The sequence below is a fragment of the Bos mutus genome, chromosome 2 (genome assembly GCF_027580195.1).
Source record: "Bos mutus isolate GX-2022 chromosome 2, NWIPB_WYAK_1.1, whole genome shotgun sequence".
Taxonomy (NCBI): Eukaryota; Metazoa; Chordata; class Mammalia; order Artiodactyla; family Bovidae; genus Bos; species Bos mutus.
The window spans coordinates 14,490,490-14,511,694 of NC_091618.1; the positions used below are offsets into that span (position 1 = coordinate 14,490,490).

General features: G+C 44.1%; 1 protein-coding gene across 1 annotated transcript in view; it reads left to right on the plus strand.

Moving 5' to 3' along the window:
* The window catches only part of KPNA6 (karyopherin subunit alpha 6), a 59,572-nt gene extending 41,800 nt beyond the window's left edge, over positions 1-17,772 (plus strand). The window contains exons 4-14 of the mRNA XM_070384595.1: positions 1,741-1,840; positions 2,987-3,081; positions 4,070-4,201; positions 5,636-5,724; positions 6,495-6,594; positions 6,915-7,078; positions 7,247-7,325; positions 8,951-9,076; positions 9,392-9,519; positions 10,479-10,657; positions 12,572-17,772. Coding sequence (XP_070240696.1) covers positions 1,741-1,840; positions 2,987-3,081; positions 4,070-4,201; positions 5,636-5,724; positions 6,495-6,594; positions 6,915-7,078; positions 7,247-7,325; positions 8,951-9,076; positions 9,392-9,519; positions 10,479-10,657; positions 12,572-12,759 — 1,380 coding nt within the window. The 3' untranslated portion in view covers positions 12,760-17,772. The remainder of the gene's footprint in view (positions 1-1,740; positions 1,841-2,986; positions 3,082-4,069; positions 4,202-5,635; positions 5,725-6,494; positions 6,595-6,914; positions 7,079-7,246; positions 7,326-8,950; positions 9,077-9,391; positions 9,520-10,478; positions 10,658-12,571) is intronic.
* Positions 17,773-21,205: the final 3,433 nt, after the last annotated feature.

The following is a 21,205-nucleotide window of genomic DNA, read 5'->3' on the forward strand; positions in this document are numbered from 1 at the left end:
ACCTTTGAAGCATTAGTTGTACGGCAGTCAGGCATCGTCTTGGAGAAGAATCGGGCCGTTTCATTGACCAGTGCTGCTGCGGCATTGTCGTTTTCAGCGCATCTCATCTACTTGCTGAGCATACTTCTCAGATGTTGTGGTTTCACCGGGATTCAGAAAGCTATAGTTGATCAGACAGGCAGCAGACCACCAAACAGTGACCATGATCCTTTTTTGGTGTAAGTTGGCTTTGGGAAATGCTTTGGAAGCTTATTCATGGTCCAGCTACTGAGCTGGTCATCATCAGTTGAAAATCCACTTTTTGTCTCATATCACATCTAATCAAGAAATGATTCATTGTTGTTGCATATAATAAGAGAAGATGACACTTCTAAACAACAATTTTTTTTAATTTGAGGCACCCACCTATTGTGTTTTTTCACCTTTCCAATTTGCTTCAAATGCCAAATAACCATAAAATGGTCAACATTGAGTTTTTCACCAACTTGTCATGTAGTTAGATTTAAGAGGATAAGTTTCCACGGATCCTCTCGATTGATATTGTCAACATCCGATGGCTGGCCACTGTGCTCCTTATCTTCAAGGTTCTTGTCTCCTTTGCAAAACTTCTTTTAAAAAAAAAAAAAATCAGGCATTTATAAACAAGAAAGCGTACATTAATTACATAAAAATAGTTTTCGAATAGTAGAGTAGGTCATTAGAGTATTGTCATTAGCAGCAACAAAGGAGAGAAGGGATGGTGATGTGGACATTCCTCGCGAGTACCAGGGGGCAAAACTTCTTGAACACACTGCACTGTACATTCGTTAGCAGTTCCTGGGCCAAATGCGTTGCTGATGCTGCAAGTTGTCTCCACCACTTTACAACCCATTTTGAACTCGAATAAGAAAATAGCTCAAATTTGCTTTTTGTCCAACATCATTTCTCTAGTCTAAAATAAATATAAAATAAACAGCAAGTAATAAAACAGGAGCTGGTGATGGACAGGGAGGCCTGGCGTGCTGCGGTCCATGGGGTTGCAAAGAGTCGGACACGACTGAGCGACTGAACTGAACTTAATAAGTCATTAGCAAAAAAACAAAGTGATAAATGCACATTAAAGTGATGTATAACATAACCACATTTATTTAAGAATGTATTCCAATATCAGGCGGCAAAGTTCAACAGTGCAAAACAGCAATCACTTTTGCACCAACCTAATCCCCAGTCAGCTTAAGGAGTCAGCAGGGATTTGTCTCTGGTGAAAACACCAGAGGAAACATTTAAGAGGAGCTTTCAGTTGCCTCAGAGGCTAAGAATGACTTCTAAATGTTCCAGCTTGAAGCAGCTATGGATTAAACATGTGAGCTGCTGTTGTGCCTTCCTCTTGGCCTCAAGTCTTTTTTTTTTTTTTTTGGCTATGCTGGCTCTTCATTGCTACGTGCAGGCTTTTCTCTAGTGACAGCTACTCTCTGGTTGGGGTACAAGAGCTTCTCATTGCAGTAGCTTCTCGTTACAGACTATGGGCTCTAGGAGCACAAGCTCAGTAGTTGTGGCATATGGGCTTAATTACTCTTCTGCATGTGGGATCTTCCCAGACCAGGGACTGAACCCATGTCTCCTGCACTGACAGGCAGATTCTCAACCACTGGACCACCAGGGAAGCCCTGCCCTCAAGTCTCAGGATGCCAAACAGGATTATGGGCTTATATCTGGCTCTAGTGTTGGTTTGCAAAATCATGAACCTGTTTTATGTCCTAGGAGAGTGTGATCACAAGAGAGATGGTGGAGATGCTCTTTTCTGATGATCCTGACCTGCAGTTAGCAACCACACAGAAATTCCGGAAACTGCTCTCCAAAGGTACAAAGCCTAGACTTCCCCAGGGAGGCCCTGCATGACTTAGCCTCTTGTTTCCTCTCACTGACCTCATCAACTACTGCCCTTCACTCATTCTGCTCTAGCCCTGCTGGCTGTGGCATCCTTGGACAAGCCAGGCACATTCTTACCTTTGCATGGGCTGTTCCCTCTGCTTGATACCCTTTAGTTGCAGATATCTGTGTGACAGGGCTTCCCTGGTGGCTCAGTGGTAAAGAGTCCATCTGCCAATGTAGGAGAAGCAGGTTCGATCACTGGGTCGGGAAGATCCCCTGGAGAAGGAAATAGCAACCAACTCTAGTATTCTTCTTGCCTGGAAAATCTCATGGACAGAGGAGCCTGGCAGGCTATATTCCATCGGGTTGCAAAAGAGTCAGACACGACTCAGCAACTAAAGAACAACAATCTGTGTGACAGCTGCTTCATTTCTGTGGTTAGATCCTGCCTTTCTCAGCAAAGCCTACCCTCACACCATATCTAAAATTGCAGCTCCCCCACCCCCTGCAGCATTTTTAATCTCCTTACCTGGCCCTACGTATTTTATTTCCTATTACACTTATTACCTTCAAACATAACAGTATTTCTTCTCACTAGGATATAAGCTCTATGAGGACAGAGACTTTTGGTTTGATTCACTGTTGTATTCTTGGTACCCAGAACCACGTCTGGCACACATTTTTTGCTCAGTAAAAATTTGATGTATGATGGGAAAAATATTTTCTTTTCTCCCAAGGACTTTTGTCCTTTGACCTTGGGAGGACTTTTCTTCCTCCCAAGAAAAGAATGCTGATCTTAGAAGGGAAGTGTTTAGACTAGCATTGCACCTACTTTGGTCATCTCTCTCGTACTTTCTTGCTTGCTTAGGTAGGTAAGGTTATTTACTTGCTTAGATTTAGAAAGCCAAAGGTGAGCATACTTAGATTAGGATTGGCTTTACTCTTTAGATTCTCAACTATTTGATACAGTTTGAAAATGACCTGCTATTGTTAAAACTACCTCACCAGAAGGAAGCTTGGGAGTGTTTATAAGGATGGTGGGGAGTATGTAGGAAGGATGGTGGACTGACCCCAGTGAATGCATCACCCAGCCCTTCTCCTGACTTCTCCTCTCTTTCCTTTGTCCCTCTCCCAGAGCCCAGTCCTCCAATAGACGAAGTTATCAACACTCCAGGAGTGGTGGATCGGTTTGTGGAGTTTCTGAAGAGGAATGAGAATTGTACCTTACAGGTGAGGCCCAGGGTGGAGAGGTACCAGATGAATGTTCTTTTTGCCAAGAAATTGCTATGGCACGCTTCTGCAGACACAGCTCTGAGAATGAAACATTTAAGGGGATGCTGTTAACCTCAGAGGACTTGGCCTCAAGTAAGAGAGCCACAAACTCTTCCCCAAAACAGTCTCAAAGGAAAGATACCAGAATATGACAGGTTCATTATTCAGAGGTTGTAATATAGAATAAATATGTATATATGTATGTACGTATGTATACATATACATACACAAAACGTTCTAGTCCATTTCTAATTCTGGAGTGAACCACTTTCCTTCTCTGGGTCTCTTTTATCACAAATGAGTGATGAGCCACTGTACGAGAACTTATTAGAAATTTGGCTGAAAGGGTCCTTGAGAGACATCTCACTTTTATCCTGGTTTCAGAAACGAATAAAGTGAAGTGCAGGAAATCAAAACATGGCTTGCCGCAACCCACTCCAGTATTATTGCCTGGCAAATCCCATGGACAGAGGATCCTGGCAGGCTTCAGTCTTTTGGGTCGCAAAAGAGTCAGACATGACTTAGCGACTCAGCAGCAACAACCTACTGAGGTGGTGGGGGAATAGTAAAGATTTGGTGTTGCTCCCAGGTTTCACTACTTTTCTTTCATTCTTTCTCCTTCTCCTAACTCTTTCAACCTCTCTGCCTCTAGGAAAAACAAACAAACAAACAAAAAAAACGTGGCTTGCCCAAAGACTCATGGGGGCTGTGGTGGTGCAGGACCAGACCTGGGACCATGGAAGCCTAGCTCTGTCCTCCTATTATGTTATGTCACTGCCAGTAATTCTTCCTTTCTTTTAAAGGAGAAGAGGGAAAGGCTTGTGTTGTTTTTTTTTTTTTTTTTTTCAAGTCAGGGGCAGGAGACGTAGCTGCTCTGAGCCAGCTGGTAGGCACGGCTGCTCTGTCTGGAATGACCTCTCAGTCATGGCTTTAATCTCACTTTCAGTTTGAAGCTGCCTGGGCTCTAACAAACATTGCCTCTGGAACCTCTCAGCAGACCAAAATTGTCATTGAAGCAGGGGCCGTCCCCATTTTTATAGAGCTGCTTAACTCGGACTTTGAGGATGTACAGGAACAGGTAATACCCAAATTTGACTTAATTCTTGATGATGTCAGCGGTATAATAAAAAATGTATTTTGTCTTTATCCCCAGTTAAGAGGTTAAGAGCAAAGAGCTCCTAAAAACCTTGGGATTTTCTTAGTGATCCAAGCGTCTTCTGTTATCCCTAAAGAGCACGTTTGCAACACACCTGAGTGTGTGCTCATGAGATGACTCAGGGTGGGGCCCTAGATAGCTTCAGGAAGGGAGGGCTAGTGATCAGAAAGACCAAACTTGGGATTAGAGAATAGGAACTTTTAACCCCACCCCACCCCCACTCTTCCCACCCCTCCTCCCCAACCTCCCTAGGGATGTTACAGGGGGTAAATATTGGGTTATAAAAATCTTGAACAGTGAGATTCAGAGAGCATCTGGGTTGGTGCACACTCACTGTGCTGGGAAGGTGACCTGCCTGGAGAGGGCACAGGCGTTCTGTGCAGCCCCTACTCTTTGCCCCATGCCTTGCCCTCTGCATCTCTTCCATTTAGCTCTTCCTGAGTTGTATCTATTAAACTGCTAAACATGAGTACAGTTTTCCTGAGTTCTGTAAATCATTGCAGAATGTGGAACTCCTGAATTTATAGCCAGTTGGTAAAAGTATAGGTGGCACCTGGGAGTTGTAACTAGTATCTAAGTGAGGCCAGTCTTGTGGGACTGAGCCCCCTACCACTGAATTGATGTGGCTTTCCTGGTAGCTCAGTTGGTAAAGAATCTGCCAGCGATGCAAGAGACCCCAGTTCGATTACTGGGTTGGGAAGATTCCCCTGGAGAAGGGAACAGCTACCCACTCCAGTATTCTGGCCTAAGAGAATTCCATGGACTGTATAGTCCATGTGGTCACAAAGAGTCAGACACAACTGAGCAACTTTCACTTTTCACTGACACGGTATCAGAGAATTGATGTAGAAGAAAACTGCACATGTTGGGTGTCAGGTGGTATTGGGAAAAAGACACCACAGTACCCATTTTTCAACATCTATGGATCACAAAAACCCTACTTCCATTTCTTCCGCTGGAGTTTTACTGGTTGACTAGAAGTGGAGTGGTACTGGGGATTTTTCCTCTACTAAGACATTAGGGTTGGTCCTATGAGACTACAAGAATGCAAGTTTCCCATCATTTTCTCCTTTTATGGGAGATGAGGAGGTGAGGATAAGGAGGTTTTTGGTTTGGCTTCTCTGGCTGCAAGACAGTGGCAGCCTGCTTTCCCCCCTGAACCCAGGAATTCTCAGAGGAAAAGTCCTCACAGAGCAAGCATGCAATAAGGATGTCAGCAAGGAGGGCGCCTGAGCTTATTGGGTATGTTTCAGGCCGTGGCAGGGTGTTCGTCCTGGTCACCGCCGTGTGTCACTCTGGGTGCTCACAGAAGCCGCTTAGGCTCTGTGGCTGACAGTTCCATCCTCGCTTTTTTAGGCAGTCTGGGCACTGGGAAACATAGCTGGAGACAGCTCCGTTTGCCGAGATTACGTCTTGAACTGTTCCATCCTCAATCCTTTGTTAACGTGAGTAATTACTGTCATTTGCACCTGGGGCATCTGTAGGGCAGCCATGTAGCAGATCTTTGGGGGACAGTTGACCTTAAGATGATGAGTAAATCCAAAAATGCTAACTAAAAGTGCATTCTGGTTGACAGAGTAAAAGTTATCTTCTGAGAGTAAGAGCCTTGTGCCACTGGCCTGTGTCTTTTGCTTCTGAGCCAGAGGACAGAGGGAGAAGTAGCCCATCTGGAAAAACCTAACCTTCTCTGCAAAATGCATTGATTTTCTATGGGTTTATGCATAGGTACATTGGAGAGCTCTGTTGTAAACCACAGATCTAAGACCCCATGCAGGGTCATATTGATGCTCCCATCCCTTCCTCTATGCCCTTAAAGTAGAGCTACATCTAAACCAAAGCAGAAGGAGGAGTTTTTCTTCAGAAGTCACAACCTCGTAAGCTACTATTAGAACTCTTTCGTGGGCCTGTCACAGAAAATCAATCCGTACTGCATAGCTAAAGCCCTCACACTAAAACTTCATTTAGCATGCTTATTCAAGGTCCAGCTCTCTGTCCTTATTAGCTATGGGCTTAACAACCACATCTGGTCCTAATCCCCTATGAAGATGTAGGTTGGCCCCCTGGACCAAACTAACTCACTTAAATTATGGGTAGGAAAAGACAGTGAGGCGGCTAGAGTCGTAGGGTCTGGTTGGATGTGCTCCAGGGGCTCATAGACAACGGCTCTATGCAAAGGGCATCATTGGTCAGGATCTGGCTTCTGTGTCTCCTTCAGACTCCTTACCAAGTCCACACGACTGACAATGACCCGGAATGCGGTCTGGGCCCTGTCAAACCTCTGCCGAGGAAAGAACCCACCCCCAGAGTTTGCAAAGGTAAGAGAGCTTCTTACCAGTTCCTGAGTAATAGCAGGTTCCTTCATATGGAGGAATTTTGACATAGGAGTTTTCAAGTCTTTGGGGAACCCTCAGAGTCTCAATCCACGGGAAACTCAAAGAGGCAATCATCAGTGAAGTAGGTGATCTCATGTGCCAGGGTGGTAAAGTGAAAATGTGGGCCTAATGGCTTAATGTAGTAGAAATCTCTGGGCCTTAGACTTACGCAGTAGAGGAGGGCTCGGACATGTTAGGAAGTTAGTGGTAGAGCTGATGTAACCCTGTCCCCCTATGAACCCCTCTCTCTCTGCTTCCAATAGGTCTCCCCCTGTTTGCCCGTGCTGTCTCGCCTACTCTTCAGCAGCGACTCAGACTTGCTGGCAGATGCTTGCTGGGCCCTCTCTTATCTATCTGATGGCCCCAATGAGAAGATCCAGGCAGTCATAGACTCTGGAGTCTGCCGGAGATTGGTCGAGCTTCTCATGTGAGTGATCCTAGTTAGAAAGGGTGCAGATTCCAAGCTCAGAGCTGCAGTCAGCAGTCTGCTGCCCTGTGCAAAGGTCTGGACCCATGAGTGCTACAGGCCTCGGTGGTCAGCAGAGCTAAAAGCTTGGTGCTGGGCCTCTGCTGACCACATCTCCCTCCTCTGTAGGCACAACGATAACAAAGTGGCTTCTCCTGCTCTGAGAGCTGTGGGTAACATCGTCACCGGGGATGACATCCAGACCCAGGTAAGGAGGAGGAGGAGAGCTGTCTGTGGGCAAAATCCTTCCCTGCCGTAGACTTTAGTCCTGGGGGAGGCAGTGTGATCTAGGAGAGAAAGCATAGGCTTGAAGGAAAAATTCCAACTCTGCCACTCTGTATGATTTGTGGGCAACTTGGTTGCCTTTACTTTTTGTATAAATTGGAAGCAAGTCATTATCCATTGGGTGCTATTGAAGAAAAACTGAATGGAATAACTTGACTTACTACCTGGGACATGGTAAAGTCCCAGCTTTTCTGTTATGGTACCTTTGAAATACTAAAATCTTTGGAGCCTCACCCCTACTTCCTAACTAAACCTTTAGGATCCCATGGGTAACCTCATGTTAGTCCTCTGTTAGTAGTAAGTATAGTTCAGTGCCATTAAGTGCATTCACATTGTCATTTAACCATCACAGTCATCCATCTCCACAACTTTTGCATCATTCAGAACTGAAACTCCGTGCTCTTCAAATAATAACTTCCCGTTTCCCCTTCCCGTCATCCCCTGGTAACTACCACATTACTTTCTGTCTCTTGGGAGTTTGACTCCTCTAGAAACCTCGCGTAAGCCAAACCATATATGTTTGTTCTTTTGTTTCAACTTACTTTACTTAGCATGTTTTCAAAGTTCATTTCATATTTTAGTATGTCACACCTTCATTCCTTTCGGTGGCTGAATAATATTCCTCGGTACACCTGTGCCGCATTTGGTTTATTCGTTCATCTGTTGATCGACATTTGGGTTGCTTTCACCTTTTGGCTAGTGTGAGTAATGTTGCATTGACTGTTGGCATACAAATCTCTGTTTGAGTCCCTGCTTTCAGTTCTTTGGGATATATACCCAGAAGTGGAATTACTGGGTCATGGGGTAATTTTATGTTTAAAGATTTTGAGGAACCACCATACTGTTTAGCACAATGGCTGTACCATTTTACATTCCCACCAGCAATGTGCCAGGTTCCAGTTTCTCCACATCTTTACCAACAGTTTCTACCATCTTTTTACCATCTTTACCAACAATTGTATTGCCTGGGTTTTTTAAGAATAAAAATATTTTTATAATAAATTTTATAATTATTATAATAAATTTTTATATATAATAATTTTAAGACTATCCTAGAGACTTCCCTGGGGTCTGGAGGTTAAGAACCTGCCTTCTAATGCAGGGGACTCGGGTTCAGTCCCTAGTTGAGGAACTAAGATCCCACATGCTGTGGGGCAACTAAGCCTGGATGCTGCAATGAAGACCCAGCACGGCCAGAAAAACAGAATAACTGCCCTATGAAGTGTGAAGCTGTATCACTGAGGTTTTGACTTGCACTTCCGTACTGAGTAACGGTGTCTGGCATCTTTCATGTGCTTGGGGCCCTGCCTGTTTTCTTTGGAGAAATGTCTGTTTACGTCCTTTGCCAATTTTAAACTATGTTCAGCTTTTTTTTTTTTTTTTTAATGTATTCTGGATATTCGTCTTTATCAGATATATGATTTGAATATACTTTCTCCCATTCTGTGACTTGTGTAATTCACTCTGTTTAAAGATGTCTTTCGGTGCACAAAAGTTTTACATTTTGATTAAGTCCAATTTATCTCAATTTGTCTTTTGGTGTTCTAGGTCATTCTTAACTGTTCAGCCCTCCCTTGCCTCCTCCACCTCCTGAGCAGCTCCAAGGAGTCAATCCGAAAGGAAGCTTGTTGGACCATTTCAAATATCACTGCTGGCAACAGGGCTCAGATACAGGTAGAACAAGCAGTTGGGAGATTGAGGAGCGGTGGTAGAAAGGCCTAGGATCACAAGACTTTGTGGGATATTGCCTTCTAGATGAAAAAAATTCTCTTTTGAAATTGGGATCAATGTATGCTGTTGGTCAAAGATTCTGTGGAGCAGAACCCAGGTTCTTCTGCATCACCTTATGTATATGGGAAGGACAAAGGAGAACTTTGAGGAAGGGGAATGTGTCTAAATCTTAGCTGATTTGTGTTCTGGATTTGCTTATTCTCCTTGAAATGACTTTTTTCCCTCATATCCCACCCCCGAACCCTCAATTCTTCTCAGGCTGTCATAGATGCAAACATCTTCCCTGTATTGATCGAAATCCTTCAGAAAGCAGAGTTCCGTACAAGGAAAGAAGCAGCCTGGGCCATCACCAATGCCACATCAGGAGGAACCCCTGAACAAATCAGGTACCATAGTCCTTCCCATTGTTTGAGTGATATGTTTACTCTACCTGTCAGCTTATGTTAACTGCCTTTGCTGGGATAGGTCTACCCCTGTTCAGTAGGGTTTAACTGATAAGCTGCTAGAGTGTAGCCTCTTTTCCCTCCTAAAGAATGGACACTTAAGACACAGACATTCATCTCTCCTCTGTCTCTTTCTACCCACAAGAGAATTTAAATCTGTATAATTCACAATTACTCATACAAATGAAAGAGAACCATGCGATGGCTCATTCAGGGCAGTTTCCTTGAGAAATCATTTTTGACAGTGATACTTGGGAGAAGTAAATAGGAAAGCTGTTTTGTGTGAAGATGCTCTTTGATTCTGCTTTCCATTATGAACTTGAGTTGGAGTGATGGGAATTAGAGAAGTACCTTGCCTTCAGCTTGTAGCTTAGGAAGGGGGAGTATATTCAGCATATTATAAAACCTTAGGAGAAAAGGATAGCTTTTGAGGATATAGGTTTGTGAATGGCATTTTGGACAGGAAAAGGCCTAAGTAAAAGTACAAAAATCAGAAACCTAGAGACATTCACATGTTTGACTGGAATGTAATATTCTTGGAAGGGAATAATGTGAGATGAAGCTAAAAAAGCCTAGGAGCCTGATTGTATTGAGAGTAGAGCTTGGACTGTGAAAATTTTAAGCAGGGAAATGATGTTTCAGAGTAGGTAGTACTGCTACAGGGACACATTACAGACCAGGAGGAGAAATCTGTGGCAGCCTTCTACATGGAAATGAGCTAAACCAGTAGTATTGACGGGGTGAAGAGACTGAAATAAAGCCTGGGTGTTTATGAGGGCTCAGGCAGAGTGAATTGCTAAGAGCATTGATATGTGTGAAGGAGACCCAGGGACCCCGAGCACCGGCCTGGCACCTGCCTTATCTTGTCTTGATTTAGAACTTAACTGGTCTCTGCCTTTCAGGTACCTGGTCTCCCTGGGCTGCATCAAACCCCTGTGCGACTTGCTGACTGTGATGGATTCAAAGATTGTGCAAGTGGCCCTCAATGGACTGGAGAACATCCTTCGGCTTGGAGAGCAAGAGGGCAAGCGCAGTGGCTCAGGGGTCAATCCCTATTGTGGGCTCATCGAGGAAGCCTATGGTATGTGCCTTCTCCCCAAACTAATGTCTGTCATAAGTAGAGTTCAGTTCTAGTTCAGAACCTCTGAAGTAGTATATGTATGTGAGGGTATGTGGTCAGCATTGAATGCAAAGTTTTATCCCACAAGTTCCATTTCTTCTGAGGAGCAATAGATCAGTTCTCTTTCTGATAGGCTGTACCCAGTAAGTAGGTTATGGTACAGATGCAAAAATAAAGCTCCAGAATTGATAATAGGATAAGGAGCTGGAAGGCATGTTTTCAGCTGAGTTTCTAGCAAGTTCCTTTCTTTTGTTTTTCCATTATAAACAAGCTTATTACAAGATACTTGTAAGTTCTCTGTGCTGTACAGGAGGTCCTTGTTGTTCATCTATTTTGTTAATAGTAGTTTGTATCTAAGGCTTCCCGGGTGGCACAGTGGTAAAGAATCCTCCTGCCAATGCAAGAGATGCGGTTTGATCCCTGGGTCATAAAGAGTCCCTGGAGGAGGAAATGGCAACCACTCCAGTATTCTTGCCTGGAAAATTCTGTGAACAGGGGAGCCTGGCAGGCTACAGTCCATGGGATCCAACTGAGCAACTCGTGTGTGTGTGTGTGTGTGTGTGTGTGTGTGTGTGTGTGCGCACGCACAGACACACACACACAATTTGTATCTGCTAATCCCAAACTCATAATTATCCCTCTCCACCTTTCCCCCTTTATTAACCATAAGTTTGTGTTCTGTGAGTCTCTGTTTTATAAATAAGTTCACTTCTATCAATCTTTTTTAGATTCCCCATATGTGATATCATATGATAATTGTCTTTGTCTGATTTGCTTTACTTAGTACGATTATGTCTGGGTCCATCCATGTTGCTGCAAATGGCATTATTTTATTCTTACTTGGTGCTGAGTAATTTTCCATGGTAAATGTACACCACATCTTCTTTACCCATTCATCTGTTGATGGACACTCAGGTGGCTTCCATGTCTTGGCTATAGTAAATAGTGCTGCTATGAACATTGGGGTGTATATATCTTTTCAAAGTAGTTTTCTCCAGATATATGCCCAGGAGTGGGATTGCTGGATCATATGGTAGGTCTATTTTTAGTTTTTCAAGGAACCTCCATAGTGGCTGCACCAGTTTACATTCCCACCAACAGTACAGGAGGGTTCCCTTTTCTCCATAGCCTCTCCAGCATTTATTATTTGTAGACTTGGTTTGTTTTTGGTTTTTTATTTGTCATACCTCTTGGCTTGTGGGATTTAGGCCTTGGTAGTGAGACTGCTCGATCCTAACCATTGGACTTCCAGGGAATTCCCCTGAAGACTTTTTGCTGATGGCCATACTGACTGGTGTGAAGTGATACCCTCATTATAGTTTCGATTTCCATTTCTCTAATAGTTAGTGATGTTGAACATCTTTTCTTGTGCCTCTTGGCCATCTATATGTCTTTGAAGAAATATCTGTGTAAGTCTTCTGCTCATTTTTTGATTGGGTTGGGCTTTTTGTTGTTATTATTGAGCCATGTGAGCTGTTAATAATGTTTTAGAAATTAAGCCCTTGTCAGTTGCAAATATTTTCTTCCATTGTACAGGTTATCTTTTTGTTTTGTTTATGGTTTCCTTGGCAAGTTCTGTTAGGGGTACTGGATTGACTCACTGCTCATCTCCAAGAGATTCAGAATGGTTAACAATTTGCCCAGGTTAAACCACTGATTAATAACTGACATTTTAGTTGTTTTCCTTTGGAGTTATGTAATTTTAACTAAAGATCGCAGCTCTCCTCTTTCAGATCAAAGAGAGACCTAATCATATTACTTGTGTTTATAAATGCTAATATACCTCAGGGAAGGCAAAATACATTCATGTTTTATGGACCCATAGTAAAGCACTCCAAGTTCATTCATCTCCCTACTTCCTTCTTGCCACCATAGGCTTGGATAAAATTGAGTTTCTGCAGAGCCATGAGAACCAGGAGATCTACCAGAAGGCCTTCGACCTCATTGAGCACTACTTTGGTGTAGAAGATGATGATAGCAGCCTGGCTCCCCAAGTGGATGAGACGCAACAGCAGTTCATCTTCCAGCAGCCTGAGGCTCCCATGGAGGGCTTCCAGCTATAATGTCTGCCTCCAGGGAGGGGAGGGGATGGGAAGCACCACCAACCAGCGGAAGAGCAGCCCTCTGGTGGGCGGGAAACCAGCCCCACCACCATCAGCCACCACACACCTCTGCTGCCCTGGAAACTGTGCTCTTGACCTGCTCCGACCCCTTCCCTGGAGGGAGCACCCTCTGGACAGACAGAACCATCTGAGGCTCACGTTTGGGTTTTGTGACAAGAAGGGGACGTGTTGGGTTTTTCTTCCTTACACTATATTTTGGCTGCACATATGTCTTTAACCCAGGAGCCCAGGGGTAGACAAAGGAGGACTGAGGTAACCAATTTTGCACCTTTTTTTTTTTTTTAATTTTTATTTTTTTCTTCTTTAGTGGTGACTTCCTTCCCTATTATCTTCCTTCATCCTTCCCAGTCCTCTGCCCTGATCTGTGTAACTCTTATCTTGGGTACTTGAGCAGATGGAATATTCCAGAGGTGGGGGGTGGGAGGGGATGGGAGAAATCCAAAACAAAGTGTTCTTGCTCTGACAGAATATTAATCTTGTATGCTTGGATTGAATTATTTAATTTTTTCTTTTGCACATTTTTTCTTGTATTAAGATTGCTCTTTCCCAGAGCCATGAGTTCCTGGTATTAAGAAACCCAGCTGCCAGCATTGTCTGGGACTAGAGACTGAGGGGGAGGTCACCGTGAGAGAAAGGCCCCTCCCTTCCTCTAACCCCTTGCCCAGACCTCTTTAGTTTGGGAGATCCCCTTCACTCTGCTGGGGCATGTGCACCAGTGGGAGTGAGCAAGGAGGAACACAGGTCTTCAGACAGGGCTTCCCATGTGTCGCTACTGATCCCATGTTTCCTACCCACCTTCCAATGGTGCGACCTGATTTCATTTGTTTACTTGAAAATTCCCCTCAGAGTTGAAATGAACCTCTGAGGTAGCTGTATTTTCTCCTAAGCACGCGACAGAGGGCTATGGTCCTTGCTTTCTCCTGAGGAGAAAGTCCTTGCTCGGGTGACCCATAAGTTGCAGAGGAGGTTGGAGTGAGAGTGTCATGTATTGGGATAGCCAGGGGATCCTTGCCTTTGGCCTTTCTTCTCCTTCTTCTTCCTCTTCCGTAGGTGGATCATGTATATTTGACTTCCAAAGGAGAGAATGTCAAAAAGTTCTGTATTTTTTTATATTCTATATATTAGGTAGGTCAATCTTATTTGGTCTCAAGAGGAAGAACTGTCCCTGTAATTTCTGTAAGTAGGATACCGTGAGGAAGACCAAAAAGAGATGTGGAAGTTCTTTGGCTCAGGAAGCCTGAACTTGATCCATCTCTCTGCTTGGGTTCCAGGCTACCACCTGGACAAACCCTTAGCTCTGGAGCCTTCGTATCACAGGTCAGCCTAGTCTGATTGTCCCAGTACCTGAAGCGAGCAATGGCTCGAGGGCCTGGTCAAGTCTACCACTCTGGTCCTTAGTGCTGAGCATCCTGCTCGCATCAGGAAACCCAGACAGCAGTCTGCCTCCTCAGATTCAGTCTCAAATGCCCTTGTCCACGTGAGTTATCACAGGTGGCTTTCTCTCTCACTACAGAAATACAGCAGCTTCAGGACTTTTTTGAGAGTGACTGATAACTTCCTGGATTGGGATCCCTGTACATGGTTTGGATATTGCCCTTCCTGTGACACTTAAAATCCCAATGCCTTGCCTTTTCCCTTTGAGTAGAGCTACTGCAGTGCCTCACTGGCTTGCCTCTATGCATCAGTGGATTACACAGTAATGAAGTAAAGCCCAGCTGATGGGGTGAGTGGAGCAATTTGTTGGCTAAGTGTAGGCCAGTGGTGGAGCTGAAGGCACACTCTGTCTGCCCTGTCGCTGCTTCCCCACAGAGATCAGTTAGAGATGCCCTGGTCCAAGCTGTATTTTCCCTTCCCCAGAAACAATGCCATTCTTGCTCCCATTCCTACGTATCCCACCTCTGGCTCAGGTGAAATCCATGCCACTCTGCTTACGGATAAAAAGTTCAGGTCCTTTTGCCCATTGGTTTTGAATCTGCCCTCTTTTTCGAGTATTGAGATCCAACTCCAGAGGCGTTTTCTGAGAAAAATGGTTGGGACTAGTGGTTATCACTGAAAAGTGATAGCAGAGCCATACCACCTCAGTGAGTCAGATGCTCCTCTGCAGTTTGGCCATGATAATTACCAAGCCCCACTCTCCCTGGTAGGCAAGGGGCAGGACCCTCTTCACTTGGCCTGCTGACTCCATTACTCCTACAGTTCAAAAGAAAGTCACCCCACCCCTTGATCTTGTCCAACAGCCAGAGCATTTGAGTAAGAACTACTTCTTGTATCTCTAGCAATAGTTAAGTCCCTGACACTGGGGCCATATTCTTCCTGTGAGACGTACACATCCTGCCTTGCCCAGCTGTTCCTACTTTTGCTTCAGATCTGGGACATGTACTAAATAGAAGACTCTTCTGATTATCAGTTACTGCTTGAAGGCTGCTTTCTCCAAGGACTCCAAAGGCTGAAGTGTCTCCCAGGGCACAACCTGAGGACAAATTTCTCATCAGCTAACATGGCCTCTCGGAGCTTTCCTTTGTTTAGTGTCTTCCTCAGACTATGTTTTCCCATTTTATTCCTCTGACCCTCCTTTCAGTTAACAGGTGAAGTTCTTCAAGCCCCCTGAGATGGTAACATCGTCTTTTGTGTCCCCCTCTCCTTTGTTCATCTTGCGAAGCAAAATATTGTTTCTTTTTAGCCCAGGCTTGACAGTCACTCTTCGTGGACAGCCCCCCTCTGGACTGCAGACCCTGGCCCAGGTGAAGGCAGAGTTTTCTGACAGATTTCTGAATGGATGTTACAGGGATGAAGGGGCTCCCCAGCCTGCTGTAGGGAACAGCCAGAGAAGACCTGTATTTGAAAGGTTAATGGTTTGGCACACAGTTATTTGCATTTTAAAATCTCTGGTGGGTTGGTGATGTTTAGGTGTGGATTTAGGGGACAAGGAACCGTTTTCTTAGCTAAAGTGTTCAAGTACTGTTTTGAACAGCTATTCATTTTTGCCAGCCCTTCTGGACATCCCACACCCACCCATCTTTGCTAGTCTTAGAAGACTGAGCTATCCCCAGTGACTGGCTGGCCTTGGTATTGGCTGCAACCTTGTTAGAACCACACAGGTTCCATCCTCACCTGGCCAGCCTGTTTACTTCAGGCAGTGGGTACAAAGGACCCTTCCAAGGACAGATGTAGAAGACTTCAGCTTTCAGGGACCCTTTGTGTTCCCCTTTACCTAGAACCCCTAGATCTACTCCCATTCTCTTTTCCCTTGGAAGACTTTCCAACAGCTCTATTTTTTAGAGCTGAACTACACAGATTATAGCTGCTACTATGCTTAGTCAGGGAAGAGCAAAAGAAGGCTCTCGGGTACTGACTTTCCATTTCCCTCAAGCCAGACCAGTTTAATCTGAAAACTCTAGCAGAATGAACTGGACTTCCATTTTCTCACATATGCCTGCCCTCCCCCTACACTCTATTATTATAATAGAGTTACCTTTTCTAGCAAAATAGAAGGTAAGGAGATGAATGCCTATCAATACTTCCTCCTCCCACACGCCCCCTTCTTTGAAGGGCTCTCAGCTCATTTGTTCAGGCCACGTCTCTTCTCCCCAAGACTCACTTAGTTTGGTGTCCGTCATCTTGAATATTCTTCAGTAGATACATCTTTGGGGCTCATGTTCTGGATTCTCAGTTGAAGGGAGGGAGCCAGACTCTACAGGTCTCTGCAGGCACTACAGGGACCCATAGGGTGCTGGCTGGGGGCCTCCTTGGCAGGCTGGGGAAGGGTGCAAGGCTCAGTGCACGAACCATAGGAAAGGCTCACAACCATAGGAAAGGCTAGCAACATCTTCCAGGCAGGACTATCCTAGAAATAAGTACATGTGAGACTTGAGAAACTGCTCAGAGTAGGTTTCTTCCACAGCTGTTTTAGGATTGGACATTTTAGACCAATCTTGTCCAGTATTTTTTCTGTCTTTTCTATTTTTCTGTTAAGCCAGCAAGCTGAGAATTGGGCCCTGCAGGGATCCATGTGGTAGGCAATAGCTGTTCTTTGGCCAAGGCCTTCATAAAGGATTCAGTCATCCCATTGACTGTTCCCTAGCCCCACCCCTAGATGAAGACCATGGTAAGGGAAGAATTTTGAGGTCAGTACAAACCAAATAAGTCTGTAAATTAAAGCTGTTAGTTTTCCTCTGAGAGGGCATTTTGCATCAGGCCTGGGCTATGTTCAGAATCAAACCTGAAAAAAAAAAAAAAGAATCAAACCTGGCTGTGAGTTAGAAGAAGCACCATTAAATTTTAGACCTAGAACACCCCAGGAAAAAGGTTTGTGTAGTGTGTCATAAAGGCCGTGAGTGTGTTTGGGCCACCTTACTACTTCTGGGCCAGCCTGACTGCTGCTGTGCACATTAGCACATACCTGAACCCCTCTGCTAAACTTAAGCCCTGCATCCCTACCTAGGTCAGATGTTCAGCCTCTGGGTTTGGGAAGAGAAAACTGCCGTGGCGAGAATCCTCAAGCCCTGGAGTTGGGTATTGGCTCTTTCAGCCAGTTTTTGTGGGACTTGCCTTTGGTTGGACCACTAAAGAAGCAAATAAGGTGTGAGGTTCCAGTTACCCAAGACAGCAGAGGTCCCTCAGAAACATCTTGGGTTCCCAGCTACAGACCCTCGGAAGGTGAATCAAACCTGTTTCCGCACTGGTTTTTCTCTCCAAATTTATTTTGCTTTTAAGAACTATAAACTCTAGCTATTGTTTTCCATGTTCTCAGGGCCCCTGGGTAGACAGACAAAGCTTGATGATTTCAGAGCAGATATAGGCCAAGAAACCATGGCATTGAGTGTGCTGAGTCCAGACAAATGATATTTATATACACATCCAAATTTGAAGAGAAAATGTATTTCTTTAGGTTTCAAACACTGTAATAGATATAAAGCAAAAATAAAAACCTGTTGCAAAGTTCTAAATAGTGTTCTTTGGAGTGATCCTAGACTGTATTTCTTGGAAGTCAGTGAAGTGAAGGTGTTTAAATTTATGGCCTAACAAGTGGAATTAAGAATTGTCAACAGCCTGCTTCTGCTACAAAGCATTTTTGAAATCAGCTTTATTGAAATATAACTGACATACAGTAAATGGCACATATTTAAAATGAACAATTTGTTAAGTGTTGATAAATCTACATCCATGAAACCATCACCACAATCAAGATAGTGAACATACCTATCACCACATGCCCCTTGGGAATCCCTCCTTTCTGCCTAAAGCTCAGCAACCACTGATGAGAGTTCCGTCTCACTATGGTTTAGTTTGCATTTTCTAGAGTTTCTCTACGATTTTCACATCATTTCATCACTACTTCACAGCCCACTGAGCCCAAAGTAGTTCATAAACTACTCACTTTGGTTTACACCAATCCCTAATGTAGCAATTAGACTAGCAGCCAAAAAGTTGATACAACTCAAAAGGAAGGTTGTAGTTGGCTTGAGTGCATCTTACGTTTTAATTCATTGCCAGCATTAAAAGATGCAGCTGTATTTAAAAATAGCTGGCACTTCCCTAGTGGTCCGCTGGTAAAGAATCTGCCTTCCAATGCAGATTTGATCCCTGGTCCAGGAACTAAGATCCCACAGGCTGTAGGGCAACGAAGCCAGCAGGTCGCAAATAGAGTCCACGTGCCACAATTACTGAAACTGCTCTAGAGCCCCTGCTTGGCAACCAGTGTGCGCCGCAACTAGAGAGAAAAAAACAGCCTCCCCACCCCCAAATATCTGGCACTCCTAGGCCTGAGTTTCTGCTTGAAGACAATCTGCAAGAGTTCTATTACTGTTTACCACCATTACCAGTGGGCTCTCTGGCAGATTTTAATGTTGTTCCCATTTCCTCTTATAGCAAAGGAAAAAGTAACTTTTTAACCCATTTTTCTATCAAATTTTCTTATTCCTTGCCTGTCTGTTTTACTCATTACCTAGCAGGGCTTCCCTGAGAGCTCAGTTGGTAAAGAATCCACCTGCAATGCAGGAGACCCTGGTTTGATTCCTGAGTTGGTAAGATTCACTGGAGAAGGGATAGGATACCCACTCCAGTTTTCTTGGGCTTCCCTTATGGCTCAGCTGGTTAAAAAAAAAAGCTGGCCCTCAATGCGGGGAGGGACCTGAGTTCGATTCCTGGGTTGGGAAGATAACCTGAAGAAGGGAAAGGCTATCCTACCCACTGCAGTATTCTGGCCTGGAGAATCTGGCCATGGACTGTATAGTCCATGGGGTCGCAAAGAGTTGGACACAACTGAGCAACTTTCATAGCTGGCCCTTGGAGGCCACTGTTGACCCTTCTCCGTACATCACTCCTCTCACCCCATGCATACTTTGTTCTATTGTTTTTTATCTCTGCCTAGAACACCCTATTCTTACGCAAATCCATCAAGGCCTGATTCATATGTTACCTCAAGAGATTTCCCACATGCTTTTCTGGAAATAATGAGGGCCTTGGTTTTTAGAGACCTGAATTCCAAACCTTTTTGAGCTTGAGTTCCACCTTTTACCATTATTTCAATACTGCCTCTCAATGTTACTTGGTAGACACTGCCTAAGGGGTGGGGAAGAGCATTGCTCTGAAGTCTCTCCAACTAGGGAAAAATATTTTAACATCTTAAGAGCTCTAATATACCCATCTGAATGCGGACTTCCAAAGAATAGCAAGGAGAGATGAGAAAGCCTTCCTCGGTGATGAATGCAAAGAAATAGAGAAAACAATAGAATGGGAAAGACTAGAGATCTCCTCAAGAAAATAAGAGATACCAAGGGAACATTTCATGCAAAGATGGACACAATAAAGGACAGAAACAGTATGGACCTAACAGAAGCAGAAGATTAGAAACGTGGCAAGATACACAGAAGAACTATACAAAAAAGATCTTAACAACCCAGATAACCTCGATGGTGTGATCACTCACCTAGAGCCAGACATCCTGGTATTCGAAGTCAAGTGGGCCTTAGGAAGCATCACTATGAACAAAGCTAGTGGAGGTGATGGAATTCCAGTTGAACTATTTCAAATCCTTAAAAATGATGCCGTGAAAGTGCTGCACTCAATATGCCAGCAAAACTGGAAAACTCAGCAGTGACCACAGGACCGGAAAAGGTCAGTTCTCATTCCAATTCCAAAGAAAGGCAATGCCAAAGAATGCTCAAACTACCACACAATTACACTCATCTCACGATAGCAAAGTATTGCTCAAACTTCTCCAAGCCCAGTTTCAACAGTTCATGAACCAAGAACTTCCAGATATTCAAGCTGGTTTTAGAAAAGGCAGAGGAACCAGATATCAAATTGCCAACATCCACTGGAACATAGAAAAAGCAAGAGTTCCAGAAAAACATCTGCTATATTGACTACGCCAAAGCCTTGACTGTGTGGATCACAACAAACTGGAAAATTCTTAAAGAGATGGGAATACCAGACCACCTGACCTGCCTCCTGAGACATCAGTATGAAAGTCAAGAAGCAACAGTTAGAACTGGATATGGAACAACGGACTGGTTCCAAATTGGGAAAGGAGTACATCAAGGCTGTATATTGTCACCTTGCTTATTTAACTTATATCCAGAGTACATCATGCAAAATGCCAGGATGGATAAAGCACAAACTGGAATCAAGATTGCCAAAAGAAATATCAATAATCTCATATATGCAGATGACACCACCCTACGGCAGAAAGCAAAGAAGAACTAAAGAGGCTTTGATGAAAGTGAAAGAGGAGTGAAAAAGCTGACTTAAAACTCAACATCCAAAAAACGAAGATCATGGCATCTGGTCCCATCACTTCATGGCAAATAGATGGGGAACAATGGAAACAGTGACAGACTTTATTTTCCTGGGCTCCAAAATCACTGCAGATGGTGACTTCTAGTGAAATTAAAAGACACTCCTTGGAAGAAAAGCTATGACCAACATAGACACCATATTAAAAAGCAAAGATAGTACTTTACTGACAAAGGTCCATCTAGTCAACGCTCTGTTTTTTCCAGTAGTCATGTATGGATGTGAGAGTTGGACCATAAAGAAAGCTGAGCGCCAAAGAATTGATGCTTTTCAACTATCGTGACAGTTCAAGACTCTTGAGTCATCTACAACTGCAAGGAGATCAAACCAGTCAATCCTGAAGGAAATCAGTCCTGAATATTCATTGGAAGGACTGATGCTGAAGCTGAAACTCCAATGCTTCGGCCACCTGATGCAAAGAAAGACCCTGATGCTGGGAAAGATTGAAGGCAGGAGGAGAAGGAGATGACAGAGGATGAGATGGTTGGATGGCATCACCGACTCAATGCACACGTGTTTGAGCAAGCTCCAGGAGTTGGTGATGGACAGGGAAGCCTGGTGTGCTACAGTCCATAGGGTCACAAAGAGT